The sequence below is a fragment of the Lissotriton vulgaris genome, chromosome 11 (assembly GCF_964263255.1).
Source record: "Lissotriton vulgaris chromosome 11, aLisVul1.2, whole genome shotgun sequence".
Classification (NCBI taxonomy): Eukaryota; Metazoa; Chordata; class Amphibia; order Caudata; family Salamandridae; genus Lissotriton; species Lissotriton vulgaris.
Window position 1 is genome coordinate 600,692,585 of NC_141699.1, and position 23,157 is coordinate 600,715,741.

Consider the following 23,157-nt stretch of genomic DNA (forward strand, 5'->3'; position numbering starts at 1 on the left):
ATTAAGGGTGTTCCATCAGAGTGAAAGAGTATTTACTCCTTCTGCGTGACAAAGTAAATGTTGTACTCCGATCTGTATTCATTTCAATTGTGCTCAGGAATCATGAAAAGTGCCCGTACACATTGAAGTGCAGATCTTCGTATTTTTGTTCATTTCAATCTTCTAGCTTTGAATAAACGGAGTAACTGTCACTAGCTCCTTTATATCTAAAATATTTTGGTGAATATTCAGCTCACTCAATTAAAACAAAAACATCGTAAGGGTGATAAACATTTTAACAAGATTTCTTCCGTCGGTTATTGTCCGGTGTAATGGATATGACTTTGGAGCAGCAGTCTAACATCTTGTATTACAGCGCAGTAACCCTAGTCATCCCAACCAATTTGTAACTTGTACCACAGGATATCCAATATGCCTCTGCGTTGCAGTTTTTGTAATAAAATTACAGATTGCAATGTCATTTCATTCTGATTAACGTTGTACCCAGAAAACTGACCCCGTTTTATTGCTATCACAGAAAGCTCCTTTAGGGCAGTCAGCTTTTCGGCATACAGCTGTCCTCAGCTTGCAAAGCAACATTTCTGTACAAGATACCTGATGCAAATGGCACTTTTTATTGTTTTTTGCTTATCACATCTGCCAAGAGTTCAACATAAAGATAAAAATATGGGTGATATGTATCACAGCTGACTTATACCATGAAATATAAGAAATGGCAGAGTAGTTTGTGCTTTAATAAATACTGCTGCATAATTCTCCTTATATAAAAGTATAATTGCTTTACAAATCTTGCTGTTAGGAAGAAGACCAGTAAATAACGAGAGTAGAGCCGAGGGGTGAGAGGTTGGGGGTAATATGTGCTGACAATTATTATATGTGGTACTGTGTTTTGGTTTTCCTTCTTACTAGCTTGTTTGCTACAATAATGATGACCTAGAAACTCTGTTAGTAACTGATGTACGGTACGCGCTGAGCTGTGCTTATGTTTGCTTTTGTGAAAGTTCAACACAATAGTAAAAAAGCTAGTTTCAAATTCCATTTTAAAGCAATGGCATTCATCACTTCAGGTAAGTTTTTTTCTTACTGGTGTCAATGAAAACCATTGGAGCTTTAATGTGATGATCAAATTGCCTACTTGTCATAATTCAGGCATCTTCTTTACAAACCAGGCCAGACCTAATCTGCAGTAAACCTTCCCAATGAGTCTCCTTGCAAATATTCTCATCTCTAACTTTAGCCGGTCTGCAGGATGTATGCTTGAAGGGCTATTTTTCTGCTAGAAATTGATAGATCTCAATTCCCCAACTCGAGTTAAAAACATCCTATCTTCAATGGATTTTTTAAAATTATCTATTTATTAGAAATTTTAAAGTTTCAACCACAGTGTAATAACGTTTGTAATGATCACCGTTGCATGTATAATATTTGTTTAATGTACTGCTACTGACACTGCCCTCTTCCCCTCCCATGGGCCACCTTCCTTCAAGTTATACTGCCTCCTCACCCCTGTCCTCCACTGAGCTGGGCGTATCTTCAGGATTAGTTGGTATTTGTAGTTTGTGATTGAATTGCAGCAGCCCCCGATAGGAGTTCCAGTTCTTTCTGATCTTTTCCTACTTCTTTGGGCAACCCATGCCATGATAAAACGTTTTTTTCCGGCCATCATATATCAGTCCGTGTCTCTTTTTCAGGTCCTTAAAAGTTTTACTTCTGGGTGGATGTAATGGATTGTTAGTACTAACAGTCTAAATTTACTCTGAGTATGTAAATCTATGCACCTCAAAAGGACTATACATTAGATTATGCTCCTATACAATGCAATCATTTTTTTGACTGTAAAATGTACTGCACAGAGGATTCTGCTTAATACAAATTGTCCAGTCGCTTGCACACAACCTGTTCTGCTCATATAAAGTGTGAGCACTGTTTCTTTTGACAGTGCATGCTTACAATGTGTTTCTCTCTGACACTATATTTCAGTAGTTTATTAGTAACACGTGCATTAAGAAAGCTTAACTGTTACTCTGTGTGCATCTTGTTTTCCTTTCTGTAATCAATCTTTCTATCTCCTTAGTTGTCCTTGGCAGCTTAATGGGGTTTTTCAAATTCTTCCTCTTCACTTATGAGATATGCACCGTTGCTGTCTATAAAAAAAGAATCCAGAAAATATTTATCCGCTTCAGATGAAAAACTGGCAATTGTCTGGCCTCGATGTTTTCTAGCTCTCAGCTCCATCTCAATGACAGATCTCCACTCTTATCTTCATCTCTGATCAATCTTAACTGACATTGTCTTCATCTCCCAGCTCGTTGCGTCATACCAGTACACTTTAATCAGCACACATCATTTGGCATATGATGAGTTTGAATTATTACTTGCATTATCTTGTGCTGCAGGAGGTTCATAAACCTGTTTGTTAAAGACTGCCCATTGCTCCAGATGATATGAATTTACTATTAGCTGAAAGGTATGTAATCTGTTGCAGGAGTTCTGCAGAACGGCTATGTGATCTTGACTGCATCTCTCTTTACATTTTTACCGCCCACGCCCACGTATGTAAGACCATTTAGGGCAATCTTTCAAAGCTGAACAGTGTTCTGAGTAGAAACATAAACTGCAAAAGGATCCATCACCTCCGTAAATATCATTGTATTCTTTATATCCTCTTTGAGTATACTATATTTACAGTACTTCCCCTTAGGAGTTAACCCTGGATGTTTCTTGCCACTCCACCGGTTTGTCAGTCTAGATAAAAACTGCACAAGCCCTGAAGCTGGCATCCAATATGATGATTGAGCCAGTGTTGGTGATGCAGGAGAAGCTGTGCCCACTTTAATGTTAATGAAGCATAAATGTTTTATTGGTTATAGAGTACATTCAAAAGTCTTGGACGTGTCAGTTTAGTTGATGTGGCTATTTAAAGGAGTAATAGTCAACCGGGTTAGTCCACTTTCTATCTGAAATCTTTCTATTCAGGTGAGTAACTACATGCGTTCGAAGATGCACATTTTGAGTTGAGGGTGAACCTAAATGAATCACCTACAGACGAACAATGGTCATTCTGCTGCTCCCAGCTTAGATACCGATCCCCAAACTAAAAGTTGAGACTTATTCACTTTAAATGTATACACAGGGTGTATCGCACTCCCCTGCAACTAGACAATACAGGAATATGCTCAGACGTGAACAGCTGGAAACGTAAGCTACAGGGTGCAACTTTCCTGCATGTCGCGTGAACCTGCCCATCCATAGCCAAATTCTGGGAGGGGGTATATGCAATTATTCACGCAGTCACGTGTGTCTCATTGAAATGCACAGATGAGATCCCACCTGAGAAACGCCGACTTGCGGCTATGATGCTGCTACTTGCTAAACAAAGACTGGCCATACACTGGGGCGCCCCTAGAACCCCAAAATAAACACCTGGGTGCAGGACGTCGCTGTCAGGAGCAACTGGCTGCGTTCTGGGACCTCATGCCCATGGCATCCCGCCCAAAAGATACCTGGAAGCCATTTGTGACCTGACTCAGGGAGAAAGACATGGTAACATCAGACACTTCTGCGTTCGCCACAGACACATAATCGCTAGCACAATCCAACTCGTCAGCCTGTTACACACCTCCATCTGCACACAATCACGCAGGTGCTGTACATATAAATTTGTCACACTCTTGTGTCAAAAGATCTCGATGTTTGTTTGAATGTGATAAATAAAATGCCTAACAAGAATTATAAGGTCTAAGGGATAATCTCAAAGTACTGTAATTATGTATATGTTTCAGACGAACTTTAACGCATATGACACTGGAAGTGCAATTACTTTAAGCGATGTAACTTAACCTTGTTTTGCACTGGCCTACTTCTGTTTTATATAAAGTTGTAAACCTGTAGTGGAACTGTATAGTTTGATTATGCCTAAATGTCTGTAACCTTTATATGTCTGAATAAAACAATACAAAATCCACAAAAAAGAGACTTACATTTTGTGAAGTGTGAACATTAAATAGGATGGCTTGCCTTTGTATAACCTGTTGTTTCTTTCAACAATTACAGAAGCATGTGAGAGAATAGCAGTTTATCAAGGACCACAGAAAGCAGATGACTATTCACATTTCACAATTGAAGATTCAGTACAATCATTTAAGACAATTCAGCAAATAAAAAGCATTGTAGAAGAGCTTGCTGAGCCTCATGAAAGTTTTAAAAAGAAGAGGACAACGAGTGCAAAATATGGCAGCGAGTGAGTTGGATTTTTTACATTATTATCTGAGACTTGTCATTATGTTTTGCGTTTGTCTCCTTTCATATCAACCAGTTCAGCCCCTACGGTTATCCCAAATTGCTTCCAGAATTGTCCCACTATGGACACCTTTATTTATTTCACGTTTAACATTGGAAGGTCCATTTTATTCCTTAACATATCTCCCTTACTTAAAAGAATACATTTGAGTTGATGCTTTTGGATAAAACCTACACGCAGGGTGTGTTTTTAACAGTTCGCTTTGAGCACTGTAAGAAACTTTTGTTTTGGTGGTACAGGTGAATCTTTCATTAAGAGGTACTTAATGTGTCATTATTTGGCTGTGTACAAGATATGTACGTCCATGTTTTCTTGAGTGTGACCTATCTCTAAATTGTAGTGTACAACATTGTGTATGTTCCTTTATTGGTAAGTTCAATAGCAAACATTTTTCATAATGTGTTTTCACAAGTGGTCTGAATTATTTTCTCTTTTGACATTCCTGCACTTATTTTTTTTTTTATTGGAGTTCATGGTGCAATAATGAAATACATAAATAAATAGCCATAAGCAAGGTATAAGTACATCTGATACATATATGAGCAGTTAAAGAACACAATATTTTATGTGGGGATAAAAATTATATAGAAGATCTGTCAATAAATATAGCAATAAAGTACATTTCAAATTCTTATTCTATCGTCCAGCCATTTCTTAACCGGGGCCCATAATCGTCTTCCCATTTCTCGTTTTTTAACACCTTTAAATTCATAGAGGCCAGACTCAATATTGTAAATTACCAAGAATCTGGAGACCCACATCTGAAAAGACTGGGCTGTAACATCCTTCCATCCGGCCGAGATTATGATTCTGAGCATGGCCACCGACATAAAAACCAAAGCAGCCTTGTCATCTGTTAAAACCAATTTAGAATCTGAGCCAAATAACATCAGTGTTGGGGATAGATCGATCTTATGACCTAGCAGCCCCTCCCAGAATTTTGTTATTCCATCCAGGGCGGGGGTCAGTCGTTCACAGGTAAAAAACATATGTAGTAGGTCGGCTTGCCCCTTATTACATCTCGGGCAGCAATCATCATTCCTAACACCCCAAGCAAATAATTTAGCCGGTGTATGGTACAGATTAAAAACTGTTTTAAAATGTTGTTCTCGTAAGTTGGACGCCCGAAAAATCTTTTTATTCAAGCTTAATGCTAGGTCCAAATCTACATCTGGGTTTCCCAATTTAGTTGCCCGGTCACTTTCTACTTTTCCTACATCGTCCTGTAATCTGGACACCAGCATGTTGTAAACATCTTTTATCTTCCTACACCTTCTTCTTATACCCTCAACCACAGGAAGGTCTACGGGGGTTTGAGCTTTGGCCTACAAGACTGTAAGATACCGGAGATTTAACCATATATAAGCCATTGATTTGAAGGGAGGCCGTATCTCCTTTGCATGTCCTCAAACCCGCTTATCCTATCTCCTACCATTAGGTCTCCAATAGTCTTAACCCCTAAGCCCTTCCAGACTTGTAGGATCCCGTCATTGCTTAAGTGAGGAAAAAGGCTAGAATTTACCAAGAGGAGAGAAGGGTTGACTTTAGGGATATGAAAAAATTTTTAGGATTGATTTCCATACTTGCCATGCACCTAGCAGGCTCTTAAATCGTGCCTTTCTATAGCACCTATATTCCAGTTCCGTCAGCAGTAGTCCAGTAGCTTTCTCCCCATCAGTAGTTTGAAGATGGGAGGGGGAGCCTGGTTGTCTGTAATAGTCGCATCAGTGTCGCATTGAAACAGGATTGACATCTGGATTAGGAGACAGGTCCAGTGATACAATCTCAGGTTCGGAAGTGCCATCCCACCCCTTTCCCACGGAAGGGACATAAGGGTCGTTGAACGTCTAACCTTACCGTACTGCCATATGAACCTGATAAAGACAGACTCTAATTGCTTCAGAATTTTCTCCTCAATATATAGGGGAATGGCTCTAAATAGATATAGCACTCTTGGAAACATCGCCATTTTTACAACATTTACTCTCCCGACCAGCGAAAGATGAAGGGCATCCATCCTTTTCAGTTCTAACTCTATGGATTTAATGGGGGGGGGGGGTAAATCTCTTCCACTATCTTACCCACTGTAGCATTTATCTTAACCCCTAAATATAAAGCAGAATCAACATACCTTGGGTCGGGTCTTGGTATGTTCCTAGAGCAGATTATCTGGGTTTTGGATTCATTCAGAAGATATCCAGAACCTTGACCAAAAAGTTTAGCCATCTGTACCAGTTCTGGGAGTGCCAGCCTCGGGTCTGTTGTAATAACCGCCAGGTCATCAGAGTAAGCTAAGATCTTGTTTTTTAGCTACTATAAATCACTGGAGATATTCTAGGGCACTCTAAAATCTTCTGAATGAGCGGATCAATGTATAGAGCGAATAGTATGGGCAAGCAGGGACAGCCCTGCCGGATCCCTCTACTTATCTTAAACTTATCTGATTTCTCTCCCATTGCCGTAATTGTCGCTTCTGGGTCTATATACATAGCTTTGATAGCCCTAACAATATTTGGACCAAAACCCCTCCCGGCCGAATGCTCCAGAGGAAGCTCCACTCCACCCGATCAAAAGCATTTTCTGCGTCGAGCAGGATCATGGCCATCCCTCCCCCCACGGCTTTCTGGGCATCAAACAAAGTTATTGCTCTAGATGTGTGATCTGTCGTACCACGCCCAGGAACAAAACCCTGTTGCCATGGAGAGACAAGACCGCCTATGATCCTGCCCAACCTCTTCACCCAGATCCTTGAATATAACTTGGTATCGGCATTTATTAAGGATATAGGTCGATATGACCCCGGATTCTCTGCTGGTTTGCCTTTCTTATGAAAGACTATAATGTTAGTTTCCTTCCATGAATCGGGGACCACCCCAGAGTACAGTATCCCATTAAAAAGATCTACTAAAAGAGGAGCGATCTCTTTTTCAATAGTTTTGTAAACCTCCGAGGGGAGACCATCAGGACCAGATGCTTTCCCTGGCGCTAATTCTCGCAGGGCAGATAAGACTTCCTCAGACGTAATATCCTTATCAAGTGCTTTTCTTGTTGTATCATCCAAACACGGTCCTCTGTCAATACATCTCTCCTCCTGATCATTATTAAAAGGATCCTTCTCATATAATTTCTGATAGTATTTTTTTAAATACCACTAGGATATCTTTCTATCTTTGTATATGTTATCCCTTCCTCTTCTATACATGGAATCGCATTCTTTGTTTTTTCCTGTCTGATCCGGAGTGCAAGTGCTCTACCAGCTTGCTCACCCGTTTCATACCTCTTTGCCCTTGATGATTGGTACTCCCCTATTGCTTTCTGTGTAACCTCCTTCTGCAGTGCCACTTTTACTGCCAACAGAACTCCCTGACTAGCCTCGGTATTACTGCCAGTAGCAATATCCTTTATATGTTGTTCTTCCACCTCAACTAATTTGACCATTAGTCTCTCTACTTCGCTTCTATCTTCTTTTCTAAGCCTGGCAGCACAACTGATTGTTTCTCCTCTTAGAGCGGCTTTGAAAGCCTCCCAGACCCCATTTCGCGATGTGCTATATCTATTTGCTGCAAAGAAATCGCCAGCCCATTTATTCAAATGATCCACGAATCTGCTATCTGCTAACAGCCTTCTTTCAAAGGTCCAGTTTGTTTTAGACCGTTCTAGCCCTCCCATATCGTAGTTTAGCAGCAAAGGGTTGTGATCTGAAATGACCCTTGGGAGTCTACTTATCTTAACTTTTTCAGATTCCAAAGCAGAGACAAAAAATTAGTCCAATCTTGAATATCTCTGGGCTGGATTTGAAAAGTAAGTATAACCTAGATTTGAAGGTTCTTTAACTCTCCATAGATCCTGAAGCCCATGAGAAGCTAACATAGATTGAACCGCCTTAAAGACTCTAGGTTTTCTTCCCTGATACAATGTGCCCATCCCCCATTCAGATGAGATATTTAAATCTCCCGTAAACACTAGAGGAGAGGGCCAATTTGCAAGCTCTATTTCTAGGAAGTCGTAAATTTCGGGATCGTCCTCATTAGAACCATACATCGTACAGATAGTTAGACCCAACTCCATCTCAATAATCACCCATCTTCCATTACTATCTACTTTCACCTTTTTCGCTTTCCCTAAACTTTTTCTTCCTAGAATGGCAACCCCTCTGATTGTTGATGTTTGAGTTGTACAGGCTAATAGTTCAAATCCAAATTATACAAAGCAAATTTCTCTTAGACCAAGGGAGGTGGGACTCTTGTAAGCAGAGGACATCTATTCTGTTATGTTTTACTAAATATGCTAATTTCTGCCTTTTCCTCCAATCATTTAATCCCCCCACATTCATTGTACATATATTAATGCGTGTCATCACTTAGAGTGTTACAACCTGTATCAAAAATCATTTTCCTTGCTTCCCTCCGTTGACCTTTACCTATTCTGCACCGTTCCTTCCTTTTTCCATTTTTTTTTGTTTTCTTCTCACCCACCCTTCCCCCTCCCTTCCCTCTCCCCCTTCCCCCCTCCGCACTCACACCTCCTCCCCCCAACCAGTCCCCGAGGCATCCTGGGACCAAGGGGCCCCAGGTATGGACGATCGAGTGATCCGAGTATCACCGCCTGCTTGATCGCCTTAGAATTTTTATTTTCCCTTATTTTTTAGCCATATAGCGTTTCAGATGGTTAGCTTTAGTATTATCCCTCCTATTTTCTTAGTTCAGAGAGTTCATGCAAATAAGCTTCAGCTAGGATCTCGCGTGTGAAGTTCTTTGTCTTTCCTTTGTAGAGTACTCTCAGGCTCGCTGGATTCAGCAAAAAAACGGTTGCTCCAATTTTTTCAAATGGGGCAAAAAGTTGTCTCAGCCTCCATCGGCGTTCAACCGTTGCGTGTGCAAAATCTGGACGGACAAAGAAGTTATTTCCTTGAAATTCTTTCCTGCTCGTTGGTCTAGCCAGGTCGTAAATTGTTTCTCTTAAAAGAAAGTTTCCGAAGCAAACCAGAATGGCTCTTGGGTACTGTTTTTCTTTAATAGGACTTTTGGGGAGTGTCAGAGGGAAGCGATGAGCACGTTGTACTTCTCATTCCAATTCCCACTTTGATAGTTCGGGCATGGAGGACTTCAAAAGGTTTACAATATAGCCCTTGACATCACTTCCTTCTGCCCCTTCTGCGATTCCCAAGAAGCGAAGATTGTTTCTTCTCCCCGATTTTCAAAGTCCTCCACCTTTATCATTAAGTCTTCGATAATAGCAGATTGAGATTTTTCTTTAACCTGGAGTTTGATGACATCTGCTTCTAGATTTTCGGTGCGGCTCTCCACCGAGGCCATCCTATCCACTATCTCCATACAGGTATTATCTACCTTCTGGATAGCACCTTGGAGTTGTTGAATCGCGTCATAATTCCTTTGACTATCTGTTTTAACGTCCAAATGAAAATCCTTTATGGTCTTCAGGACCTCACTTAATGATGGTTCTGGAGAGCCTCCTAATTTATCGGTATCATGGTGTTGTTGCTTTCCCTTACTTTAGCTCGATTCAGCTGCCCCAATTTTGGGATTTTTAAGTTCTGTGTCTCCTTTCAATGTAGGAGTCGGACTTTTCCGGAGGGGTCTATGTTTTTTCTTTGCTGGGTCCTGGTTGCTCCCCTGATCTGTTGTTTCATCATCTAGTGGTTTGTGTGGTTTTATAAATTTGGATTTCTTCTTCTCCATTTTTTTTTAGAAGCTAAGTCTTGACCCGGTTTGTTATTATAATTGATCTTTAACTCGGTTACTTCCAGATTAGCGGTTGGTGAGTTTTCATCCTCGCTAGCCGCACTTGTGCCTCCAATATCATTTTCAATTTCGCTAGTGATCGAGACCCCAGTTTCATAGATTTCAGAGTTAGATTCCTCTGACGAATCTTCGCCCACAGCTTCCGTTTCTTTATCCCCAGCTTTAATTTGTCCATTAGCATCCACATAGTCCCGTTCTTGATCGATCAGATCTGTGGCCATTTTCTTCCTTTTCTTCACTAGTGCTAGTTGGATTTATTCCATCACTAGAACTCCTATTGATCAATACGTCCATTAGCTTTCCATTATCATTGAGAGTGCTGCTACTGTCGTCTCCCTTGTCTCCTTCCTTCTGGGTTTCCTTTTCATTTGAGAGTGGCGTAAATATGTTAGATATCCTTGGTTGAGATTCATCGCACAAACCTGTTAGTTTTGCTGCAGCCTTCAAATTTTTAATAGTTTGCACTCTTTTAGCTTTTTTAAGCAAAAGTTCAATACTCTCGTCAGCTTGTTCATCGGATTTCTCTCCTTGGTTGCGTTCATTTAGTTGCAGTTGTTTCTTCTGTTTTCCCCTTTCACCATCTCTCTCCTTCCCCTTCTCCTTCCCCTTCTCCTTCTCCTTCTCCTTCTCATCACTTTTCGGGGCATTTTTGCTTTGACTTTGACTTTTGCTTTTCTCCATGTTTTTATATTTTGCCTTGTCAGCGATCGTGCCCTCTATACCTTCCTCTCCACTTTTGGCCTCTTTGACTTCTTGTGCCTGTGCTTTCAACCCTCTGGTTTCTGGTCTTCTAGTGGAGCCATTGTTTTTTAATTGTTGGCTAATCGGTTGTTTCATGCTATCTTCATGATCCACTGTCGGCATGTTTTTTGTTGGTTTTGCGGTTGTTTTGGTCGACTCTTTTGGCTCACTTGGTTCATTTACCTCATCCTCTGAAAGCGCCTTGCTTATAGATTTACTCAAAATTGTTTCAGGCATTTTCTGTGCTGTCTGCACTATTTGTATTGAGTTTTCAGCATGTGGTGCAGCTGCCGCCATAGAAACTCCCAGAAGACCCTTGAGTTTAAGGTTAGATTGTAGTACCTTTTGTAATGCCTTTTGTAGCAGTCTATGCTTGTTTTGATTGTTTTGCTTATTTTGTTTACTCTTAGATATTTTAATGAAAGGTTTCTCCTTGTGCTTATACCCCCTCCCAGACCTTCTTAAAATGTCTATTTGTATAATTTGGAGTGTGCAGATACAACCAGTCAGGTTCTCTTTCTCACTCAAAAGAAGACGAAAGTGCATCTCTCCACAACCCCCTATGCGATAGAGCTCCTCTTCTTCTTTTTTTTTCTGATAATTCCTGATAATTTATTGACGCTCCCTAAGTGCTGAGAGCTGGGAGAGTGACTTTCTCTTTAATAGTAATCAGCTGGCAGTGCTCTGATGACGTCTTCAGTTTCACTCGTGCAACACGCAGAGCAGAGCAACAACCAGCGACGGCAGACAGTAGGCAGCACAGCCTCGCACAGCCTCACAGCGCAGAATGTAGAACCAGAGGGCCGGGCGACCAGGACACCAAGGAGTAAGCGGAGGAGTCATCCACGCTCCCAAGCAGCCTCGCTGTACGCAACCGCACACTGCCGCTCACTGCGCTCGTGATGTAATCGGCGTGCTCACCTCTCCATCCCGCGGCATATCACACCCATCAGCTCCCAGTCGCCGCGACCCAGTGCACCGGCCTCCACCGCTCGATCACCAAGCATCCAAGTCTTTGGTAGGAGTTTTTTTTTTTCCTACTCTCGCTGAACGCCGAATGCACATCTGACCATAGTTATCTTTCTCTTGGGGATATGGTTCAACAGTCAAAGGCACTCAGCCATCTGGGCTATCTCTCAGGTCCTCAGAAGCAGGATCGATGTGCCTCCTCACTCTGACGCTATCTTGCCTCCTAGCGCCGCTGACATTCCTGCACTTAATTGATGAACTTTTGATTTTCCTGCTGTTAGTAGATTAAAGACTTGTGAAACTATTGAATTTACCTAGCCTAGACAACCATATAGTTTTCATTCCAATGTAAGGAGCAGCCGCTCTTCTTTCCTTTTTAAATATATTTGCCTGCATTTCAGGTGGGATCAGAAAACAATTAGTCATTGAAACAGAAATAGTGTTAATTATCTAATCTAGTGACTTTAATCCGTCAATGTTTAGCTGTAAAATGTGTGTATGGGTTTATGTATGTGTGTCAGAGAGAAAAAAATAAAAGCATAGTCAGAATAAAATATCGGCGGTTCCATCGGATTGCCCTGTGGCCGCAGACATGGAATATGCTTGCATGTACCACAGCTTATAATAACTTATCCGGAGAAGGAACTAAAAGTGTGATTTCAGAACAATATTCCTATCCTAATTGTACATATATACAAAAGAATACATCTTTACATCCCAGATTGTTGATTTTTAAAACAGAAATATTGCAAAATTAACTAGAGATATTAATTCCTAATCACAAGACGACCTATTGGGACCCATGCTCTGTCTTCATTTTAAGCAATATATAAATGTATCCAGTAATTTTTGTTTTTATGGAGAACAAAAATTTATTTGGGGATTTTACTGTATTCCTTTTGAATCCATTGACCTATATGAACTGAATTTGGAACAAACTAATCAAACTAAAAAGGACTTCTTCATAATTTGGAGCACATTAGTTAAACAGTTTAAATGTTTACAAATCAAAAAAGTGGTTATTGCTCCTTCACAATATTCTACTCCAAGTTTAACCGGAAGAGACATTAAGGTTACAATCCCAGACTAAAACCTGACACCTAGATAATGTGCATATTATGATAAGGAACATAATCATAACCTCCCAATACACTCTTCATGGCGTCGCAGATGATGTCACAGTACCTTGTGCCAGGAAGATTAACCTTCAACTTAGTCCTACAGACTGTGCTTGTCCTGGTTGTGGACAAGGTCTGGCTCAGCAGACGTTTTCTCAGAGATAGCTGGACAGAGCCTTTAACCATGCGGAGTATGGCACTGAGGAATATTGCAAGGTTCAGTTAAATAACTGGAAGGAAATTCCTCTTTTTGCGAGTTTGCCCCCACATTTTTGGACTGATGCTGCTGGTTTATCAATTCTCAGAGTACACTGTGGCCTACTAATCAGACTTTAGTACCAGTGTTCTAACCCAATTACAAAGTATATGTCGAATTGTCTCTCCCCAATTGGCAAAACTGATTTACTTATAAGTCCGTAGCATATGGTACCTAGGGCATGTAAGGCAGTGTCCCCACCCAGGGCTGCAGCACTGTTTGTGCCATCCTGTGTGTGACAAGTTACAAAATGGCTCCTAGCCTGCCGCTGCAGACTGGAAAAGCAGTGGTAACACTTTTCCATTTAAACTAACGGCAACCCCCCCACCTTCCTTTGCAATAAACGTAAGTTAGGAACGCCTATAGAGCACTAAGGCAGGGAGCTGTATATTATTGAGTAGGACATGGAATTTTATGTATGTCTCAACAGCAACACTTCCAAATTGTCGTTTTGCTGTGGAACATCTAGTACCCCCATTTGCTAACACAGGGTTACCGGATGACCCCTCAGCCCAGCATACTTCTGAATGGGACTTCCTAACTGGGTACTGTAAGGTATAACATTAATTGTCACCTTAAACCCGACTTGATGCCCAGGTCAAATTTAATGTCACTATTAAAGAAAATGCAACTTTTAAAAAGTTGCCACTCCGTTATCCTTAGCCTCACAAGGGCACTGGCCAGCAGACAGCATTATGCCCGCCAGGGAGTGGTTTAATGACTCTCAGGCTTAGGAACAATAGCAGCTGGTATACAGGGTGAGTTGTTACCTCCCCTTTCGCAGAAGCCACTCAGGGTGTTAGTCCCAAAAGGCAAGCTACTAAGGCAAAATTGTCTTTGGTCGGTAAATGTCATTCAGACTCCTGAGGGGCTGCCTTTGTTAAGGTAGACAGGCTGGAGACAGAGAGGGATGACCAGAGCCAAACCGGTTTTCCCATGGACCTGTAGCCCACGGGTAGCCATTCCTCTAGGGTGGGCTTCCAAGCTCCTGGCATTCAAAGAATAATCCTAGCATCCTGAGAGGGACAGAATAGTGTACTCTGGGATTGATAGGTGCTACACATTGCTGGAAAGTTTTCACCTAGTCGGAGGTGACCTGATAGCCCATTGGCATGTGACAGCATCATCTTTTCGGGGCACTTTCTGGAAATAGATATGGTGCCCTACGGTGCCCCTAGCACCCTGCACCTCAGATCATGTTAAAACTGGAACCAGGATCGAAGAAGGGTTGCCCCCTCGACTGCACAAAGAAAGATATGACCGTCTGCTGGCCTGCACCTGGGGCTAGCAAATTTAGGACTCCGCCTGTGGCTCCGGGCTCTGGGAAACGTTTTGCCCCAGACCAGTGGATTGACTCGAAGTTACAGGGGACTGACCCCCTGGAAACCGACACCAGGGTAAGCACAGCTGAAGTAGCCCACATCAGCAAGTTGGTAGCCACCACAGAAAATTCCCTACTGGTTGCAGCTGGGCATTCCTAGAGACCAATCCTCGATGCCCCAAAGTTGCACCGAGTCAGTTGGACCTGGCAGTGCCGTCTGAGTCCAGATTAGTCGCCCAAGAGGGACACCAGCCCCACCAAAGGACATAGCTGGGACCTCTGTACAAGGAGACCAGTAGCCCAGCCACAGCTGGCCTTCTACGTTCTAAAAAAAGACTTCAAGACACCCCTACCACTGTGGGCAAAACCACCCGACTTGACCCGTGGGCCAAGGAATATGTGCACAGGCACCCCGATGACAGCACAGCACCCAAAGCATTCTTAAGCATCTTCATTTCCTGCATCTGCAGCTTCGAGACAACTCCATTGATGTCTATGGCGCTTGTGCTGTAAAGTTTTGAATTGGACTGGAAAACGCTTTGGTGGCCAGGTAACTGTCTAAATCGACCCCATTGCCCACCCCACGTCCCCCTCCCCCCAGCTTATGGTTGTACAAACGAGCCTGACTGTACCCAAGACAGTTTTTGCAAGTGTATTTCTCTGGCCGCATGTCATCGTCGCATCGAGTTTCATCAGGGGACGCTGGACAGAGGTGAGGTTCCTGACCCTCTGCCCGCATTGCCCCCGGGCTGTCGGCACCCACATGGACTGCGCTGTGCCTGCACCCATAGTCTGGGCTGATTGCTGATCGTTGAGTGGGGTGCGGAGGCTGGGCGGAGTGTATCGCATGGTCGGACTGTGCGTGAGCGAGGTGCAGAGGCTAGGCGGATTGGCATCACCGGACCGTCGCGTGAATGCTGTTTTGGCCCCCATGAGCTGCGCTGCTCCAGACGCCCAGGATCATCGGGGGAGGTGTGGAGCACAGATGGTCGGAGCCGCAGGCGGGGCGGTCTGTCACCGAACAGCTGCGTGAGATCCCTGGGCCCCCCTGGGATCGGGAGCGTGATGCACTGATGATTTGCCGGGGGCGCGGAGCATCATGGGTCAGTACAATATTAACTCACAGTAAACGCTACCTCCCCGCACGGGCCACATCGACCTCCTGCTGCTGAAAGGGGCTTTTCATGCCTCCAATGAAGCTAGAGAAGTGGTGTAGAGTCATAATCTTTACCGGACAGATAAAACTGGGGAGTCGGGGCCCGGCCTGCCTGACCTTAAAATGGCGGCCGCAGCAGACCTCCAGAAACAAAATAAGTAGATCACAAGCATAGGCAGACCTTGATTGACCACGCCAGTTACCTCTTCACTTTCTGTTTTCTGGCTGCACATGTGGTCTGGGAGCTCTACTACATTGGGGCCCCGGCCATCTTGAGTGGAAGATGGCTCATCTCTAAGACTTTATACACAAAATGGTAGTTCAAGAAAAGGCAAGTAAAAGAGGACTAGTCAATACTTGGCAACCAAGACGTCTGCCATCTTGAAATGACTCCAGGAATGACTTTTTTAACAGGAAAGATATGAGAAAATATGCTGAATTGTATGTTGAAATGACTTTTTAAACAGGAAAGATTGGGAAAGTAATCTGAACGTTATGCTGACAATACGCCTTAATCTAAATATTACAGAATTAAACAAATATAAGGGAACACTTCAATCATTAAACTAGACAAGTGGCAACAAAGGAGAGGAGAGACACCATAAGAATATCATTAGCCCTGTTAACAGCCGGAGACAGATAGTAATATAAGAGAGGGCACCACCATAGTAAGTTACGTCAATCAGTAATATGGCCGACAACTATTTGGAGTCAGTTGGCATAAACGCACATGCCATAAATTACCCAACCAAACTATCAAAGAATGCAGCCAAAAAATTCAAGCACAATATAATGAGAAAAACTGGGACACGCTGATCTCTGACCCCTCCTATAACCTAGACAAAGGCATTATCGTGAATGACCTGATATTCTTCACTAGGAGAACGGCCATTTAAAAAATGTTCAACATAAAAACTATAAGCAATATCCCACATGGCACCAAACTTACAATCATATCATCCCCAAGATTCAGAGCGGACCTATGCATAACTAATCTAAAAGAAACCGGTTAGTGTTAGATTCCTTACCTTAGAATATCCCCAGGCGTCCGTCTGGATCCGGAAAGTTTTCGTCGGCAGTACCCTTGCGCATTGGTAGGCGTCGTCTGTGGCTCTTCGTCCGTCCTTGGCGTCGTGATCGCCGGGATGACGTCGTCTGAGTACTTTGCCGCCGCCCTCGCGCGCTGACTTCAATTCTTTTTTCACGCCCGCAATCGCAGATCCCGGAAGAGCAGTACTCTAGTCATTTTTTGACAAATTTTTTTGATCTCTTTTGATCACTTTTCGAGTCGATTTCGACTCGCGGTGCCGTTAGGGATGCATGGTTTTAAACCTTGCGACGCCTATCACCGCCTGATGTCAGTGACCGACCCCCATCATCGGTGCCTTTACTGCCTCGGGCCGACCACGATGCCAAGTCGTGCCCCGACTGCCGGGCCTTGACCTCGAAGGCTAGACAGGTGCGGTCCCGTAAGCTGCTCCGGCATTCGGCCCCGCACCGCTCGAAGTCCCGGTCGAAGAGGAAGTCGAGGGACCGGTCGCGGGGCCGCAGTCATCGCCGCTCGTCGAGTCACCACCACTCGTCGAGCTCCAAGTCCTCCGGTAAGTCGAGGCATTCGAAAAAGAAGTCGAAGAGGCGTCATCATTCTTCCGACTCCCTGCGACGCTCGCCGACGCGGCCGGGGGTTTGGGTAACACCGCCCGGGCGGCTCTTCCGGAGCCGCAGGCACCGCGTCCAGCTCCAGAGGCCGGAGGAGATAAGTGCTTTCCTCGTGGTTGGAACCTGCCAAGGGGCCTTCAGGCCCCGCGGGTCCGACTGGGAACCCTAGCGGACCCGGATGCCGCAGGGCCCTACAGGATCCAGGCCTGGATCTGGGTCGTTGCCAGTCAACCTCACGACTCCTCCGCTGGCGCCGACCCCAAGGGTGTTGCTCCCAGTGCCATCTTCGGACGACACCTTCCCCGGTTTCAGCCCCGGTCCGGGTGCAACGCCGGATCGGCGCCGCTCGCGCCGTCTCAGACACCGATGGGTGAACAATTCACCTACGACCCGGCTCCATCACTTTTGCCTGGTTACCAGGAGATGGATGACGAGGAGGACTAGGAGGGGTCGGAGGACCTTCTGGCACAGCAGTCTCAGTTGAGCCAGGACTGGGCAGATGAGCTGGGGGAGGCCTGAGGTCTGGACACTTTGCCGGACACTGGATTCATCTCTCCTCTCTCAGTGGCTTCGGAGGAGGGGGCTACTTATAGCGTGGTGTTGAACAGGGCAGCCAAGGCCTTGGCTATTGAGCTCCCTGTCGCGGCCGTGAGGACTAACCTCCTCACTGAGAGGCTCAAACCACAGGCAAGCTCCTCGGAGCCTCTACTGCCGTTTAAAGAAGCCCTCACCGACGTTCTGATGGGCACCTGGTCCAAGCCCTCTACAGGCCTCCCTGTGGATCAGAAGTGGCCCTGTCGCCACCACCCGGCTCCGTGCGACCCCTGCTTTCTGTCCGTTCACCCCACCCCCCAGAGCCTGGTGACTCAGGCCTCTACTTCCCAGACCGCATTCCCGACCGCTTCTCCGGATCGGGAATCCAAAAGGTATGGTCAGTTTGGGAAGAAACTATTCTCCTCTCTGAGTTTGGGGCTGCGGTTTGTCAACCCCACCTGCTTTTGGGCCGTTACACCCACTCTGTGGGATAGGGTTGCGGAGGTGCCTCCACAGTGTCCGGAGGAGGCCCGGACACAGCTCTCCGATGGCCTGGCGGAGCGGCTTGATGCAGCAAGGTACTTGATTAGATGTGGACTAGACACCACAAACTCGCTGGGCAGAGCTATTTCCACGATGGTGGCGGTTCGTCGCCACGCCTGGCTGCCGTCTGCCAACTTCTTGGGGGATGTCCAGACCACGCTCGTGGATATGCCCTTCGATGGCCGTCGCCTCTTTGGCGACAAAGTGGATAGTGCGCTAGAGCCTTTTAACCCCTTCAGTGCTGATGACAAAGCCAGCTCGTCATGGGTGTTACCTGCCCTGTGCTTATGACGAGCTGGCTTTGTCATGAATAATGGGGATCTGGATATCGTAGCACCCAGCGGGAAAACCCATAGCAGCCAAGGTGTTAAGGACTCCAGGGGTACGGCCAAGTCCTTGGGCCTCGGCCAGCGCCAGCAAACTTCCGCTTTTCGCCCCTTTCGTGGCCAAGGAAGGGGCGCCCCCACACTTCCAGCCAGCCACAATCCGCAGAACCAGTCTCAACGCGTCACGGACGTGGTTACACCAGGGGGCAACGGCAGGGTCAGTCCACATCCGCCCTCACAGCATCTGCCTCTAAGCCTTCCTAGTCCGGCATTTCAGGCCCATTCGACACCAGTGGGGGGCAAGGTTCGCCATCACCTCCTCCACTGGCGTACCATCACGTCGGACAGGTGGGTGCTGCAAATCGTCCGAAGGGGCTACTCCCTCCCCTTCAAGGCGACACCTCCAGCCATGCCACCGCAATACCACCGCAATACCACTGCATGTCGGGGGATCACGTGCAACTTCTGCAAGAGGAAGTTTTGACCAAGGGGGTCGTCTAGCGCGTTCCTGAGCCAGAAGTAGGGTGTGGTTGTTATTCCCACTACTTTCTGGTTCCCAAGAAGGGCGAAGGAGGCCTACTCCCTATCTTGGACCTCTGGAATGTCAACGGCTTCCTCCGGAAGGAGAATTCAAGATGCTGACACTAGCTCAGGTCTTAGCTGCCCTAGACCCTGGAGACTGGATGGTAGTGTTGGACTTGCAGAACGCTTATTTCCACATCCCCGTCCTGCCGGCCCACCGGCGCTACCTGCGGTTCACGGTAGGCCACAAGCACTTTCAGTTTACTGTGCTCCCCTTCAGCCTCACCAGTGCCCCTCGGGTGTTCACGAAAGTGATGGTGGTGGTCGCAGCTCATCTGCACAGATCAGGGGTTTCAGTTTTCCCCCTATCTCGACGACTGGTTGTTGAAGGCGAGCTCACCCCATACAGTAGTCTCCCACCTCCAGACTACGGCCAACCTCCTGCACCTGCTGGGGTTCTCCATCAACGTGCCGAAGTCACACCGGTGCCCCTCTCAGAAGCTCCTCTTCATCGGAGCGGTTCTGGACTCGGCGCAGTTTCGGGTTTATCCCCCGAGCAGCGAGTTCGGGATATTCAGGCTCTGATTCTGATCTTTCAGCCTTTATCCAGGGTCTCGGTCAGGTTGACGCTGCGGCTCCTGGGGCTGATGGCCTCCTTCATCCTACTGGTGCATCACGCCAGGTGGCGGATTCGGGCTCTGCAGTGGAACCTAGAGTTTCAGTGGACACAGCATCAGGTCAACCTGTCCGATCACGTCCTGATCTCGGAGGGCACTGCGAGACAGCTGCAGTGGTGGCTCACGGACCGTGATTGGGTCGACCGCAGATCCCTCTCCCTACCCCAACCGGAGCATGTAGTAGTGACGGATGCGTGCCTCCTGGGATGGGGGGCCACATGGGAGAAGCGGAGATCAGAGGCCTCTGGTCTCCGGCGGAGTACCGGCTACATATCAACTTTCTGGAGCTGCGGGCGATCCGGCTTGCATTGAAGGCATTCCTTCCCTCTATCCGGGGAAGTGTAGTGCAGGTGTTCACGGACAACACCACCGCCATGTGTTACTGCAACAAACAGGGCGGGGTGGGGTCGCGGACCCTTTGTCAGGAGGCTCTGCGCCTCTGGACATGACTGGAACGCCAGGGCATCTCCCTGGTGGTGCAAAACCTGGCAGGTTGCCTGAACGCCAGGGCAGACTGAGCCGTCGGTGCATGATGGATCACGAATGAAGTCTGAACTCGGAAGTTGGGCAAGGCCTCTTTCTGCAGTGGGTTAGATCTATTCGCCACAGAAGTGAACGCGCAATGTCCTCAGTTCTGCACGTTGGAATTTCCAAGACGGCACTCGCCCGGAGGCGCTTTTAGTCGCGAGTGGAGCTGCGGTCTGTAGTACGCCTTTCCGCCAATACCACTCCTGCCCAGAGTGCTGAAGAAGATCAGGCATGACTGGGCCCAAGTCATCCTGATGGCTCCGGATTGGGCACGAAGATACTGGTATCCCGAGCTACTCAGCATGTCAGTCGATCCCCCGATTCATCTGCCTCTTCAGGAGGACCTTCTGTCGCAGCAGCAAGGGACAGTCCTCCACCCGAACCTGTCCAGTCTCCACCTACATTCGTGGAGATTGACCAGAGGCAGTTGAGGCTATTTGTTTTTACTCCCGAAGTCTATGATGTGATTCTGGCAGCCAGGCGTCTCTCCACAAAATCGGTATACGCCTGCAGTTGGAACAAGTTTGTAGCTTGGTTCACAGCAAAGGCTGTGGATCCACTCTCCGCCCCCCTTTCAGAGGTTCTCTTCTTCCTTCTTTCTCTTGCCCAGCAGGGCTCTGCTCTGGGCACTATCAAAGGCTACCTCCCGGCCATTTCAGCCTTCTTAAGGCTTCCTGATCAGCCTTCTCTTTTCAAGTCCCCTGTTGTAAAAAGATTCTTGAAAGGCATCACACACGTTTCCTCCTTTACCCTTCGTGATGCCTCAGTGGGACTTGAACCTTATACTCACTTATCTGATGTGCGCTCCCTTTGATCCACTTCATAACTGTCCTCTTCCGACTCTTAAAACTGCATTCCTGGTTGCCATTTCATCTGCCAGGAGAGTGAGTGAGCTCCAGGCTCTATCTTCGAAACCTCCTTTCCTCTCTGTCCATCCGGACAAGGTTATTCTGAGGACTCGTCCTTCTTTCCTACCCAAGGTGGTTACAGCCTTTCATATCGGGCAGTCCATCACCTTGCCCACCTTCTTTCCGCCTCCGCATCCCTCGAAGGAGGAAGAGAGGCTCCACCGTCTGGACCCAAAACGTGCGCTCTCCTTCTATCTAGACGGCTCACGCCAGTTCCGGGTGGACGACCAGCTCTTTGTTGGTTACGTGGGCGCTAAGAAGGGACGGGCGGTGCACAGGCGGACCATCTCTCGGTGGGTCGTCTTGTGCATCAAGGTTTGCTATTCGTTGGTGAAAAAGAATCCTCCTGTGGGGCTGCGCTCCCATTCCACTCGAGCCACGACGGCTACTACTGCCCTGGGGCAGGGAGTCCCCTTGCAGGACTTCTCTCAGGCAGCTACGTGGGCCTCGCTGCACACGTTTGCTAGGCAGTACTGCCTGGACAGCCAAGTCCAGAGAGATGGCTTTTTCGGCCGTTCCGTTCTCCAGGACTTTCTGGTGAGATCTTGGTCCGCAGACCCACCACCAGGGTTGGTATTGCTAGGGTATCTATTCTAAGGTAAGGAATCTAACACTAACCTGTTTCTTTTAGATGCACGAATTACTTACCTTCGGCAACGATATATCTGTAAGAAACAGTAGTTAGTGTTAGATTCCTTACCGCCCCACCAATCCTCCCCGTTCTGTGGACCGATATCTAGGGTTAAGGACATCCCTTTCAGGGCCCTAGTTTTATGGCATCAGTGTCGGTTTCTATCATGGCTCTCCGTTCCTGGCGCGGAAAGCTATGTACAGAACGGACGTCAGCGCGCGAGGGCGGCGTCTAAGTACTCCGACGTCATCCTGGCGATCACGACTGACGCGGAGCCGCAGACAACGCCTACCGACACGCAAGGGTACTGCTGACGAAAACTTTCCGGATCCAGCCTGACGCCTGGGGATATTTTAAGGTAAGGAATCGAACATGAACTAATGTTTCTTACAGATATATTGTTACCGAAGTTAAGTAATTTGTGCTTTACAAGCACGGAATAGTGCTTATACAAGCAGCCAACAACGAATTAGAAAAATTCGACATGTTCTTAACCTTAAAAGAATGTGTAGAGAAATCAAGATCTCAACATCACCGGACTCCACAAGTAGACACCCTATACAGCACTAACAATACCTCCACAGGCATCACACCAACTAGAGTCCCTCAGGAATCACAACATTCAACGCGACAAGGAGACACAACTGGTGCAGAAGGCACATTGAATGGGAAGGATACAGAGAGAACAGAAATGTCTACACGATATGCGAATACCGACCCGGAGCTGTTTCAGAGGGAAGAATCAACGCCTCTCCCCCATGAGGGGACATCTCCTACGAGTAGGCCACTCAATGAGAACCTGGAAATATCTGTTGTGGAAGATATCACCCCTTCCATACCCTATACAGCACCAATGGCACCTAGAGTTGTACGAAATGTAGTTCCCCCAAACGTGGATTTAAGATCACAAGACCTAGATAACGCAGCCCACATCACAAATTGAGGTGGAGCAGTCAACAAACCAGTGACAAGAAGAAAAGGAATGATGGAAGTAAAACAGATCTAAAACACTAGAACACAAACCGTAAATTACGAAAGGATCGGATATACACTCATAATACGCCATCCCAGGTGCAGAGAGAAATCAAAGAGCTACAAACACAAATAGGCCATATGTCACAGGACATAGGAAGCGCACTACAAGCGATGAAAAAGATACTTGAAAACACCGTAAACACTCACTCCAAAATCAAGCACATCCAAGAA

The 23,157-nt window shown here is 46.2% G+C and overlaps 1 protein-coding gene across 1 annotated transcript in view; it reads left to right on the forward strand.

Annotated features, from left to right (window-relative positions):
• RASA2 (RAS p21 protein activator 2) overlaps positions 1–23,157 on the forward strand; it is a 619,199-nt gene that overhangs the window by 589,240 nt on the left and 6,802 nt on the right. The window contains exon 23 of the mRNA XM_086943698.1: positions 4,054–4,240. Within this exon, the coding sequence (XP_086799824.1) occupies positions 4,054–4,240 (187 nt within the window). The remainder of the gene's footprint in view (positions 1–4,053; positions 4,241–23,157) is intronic.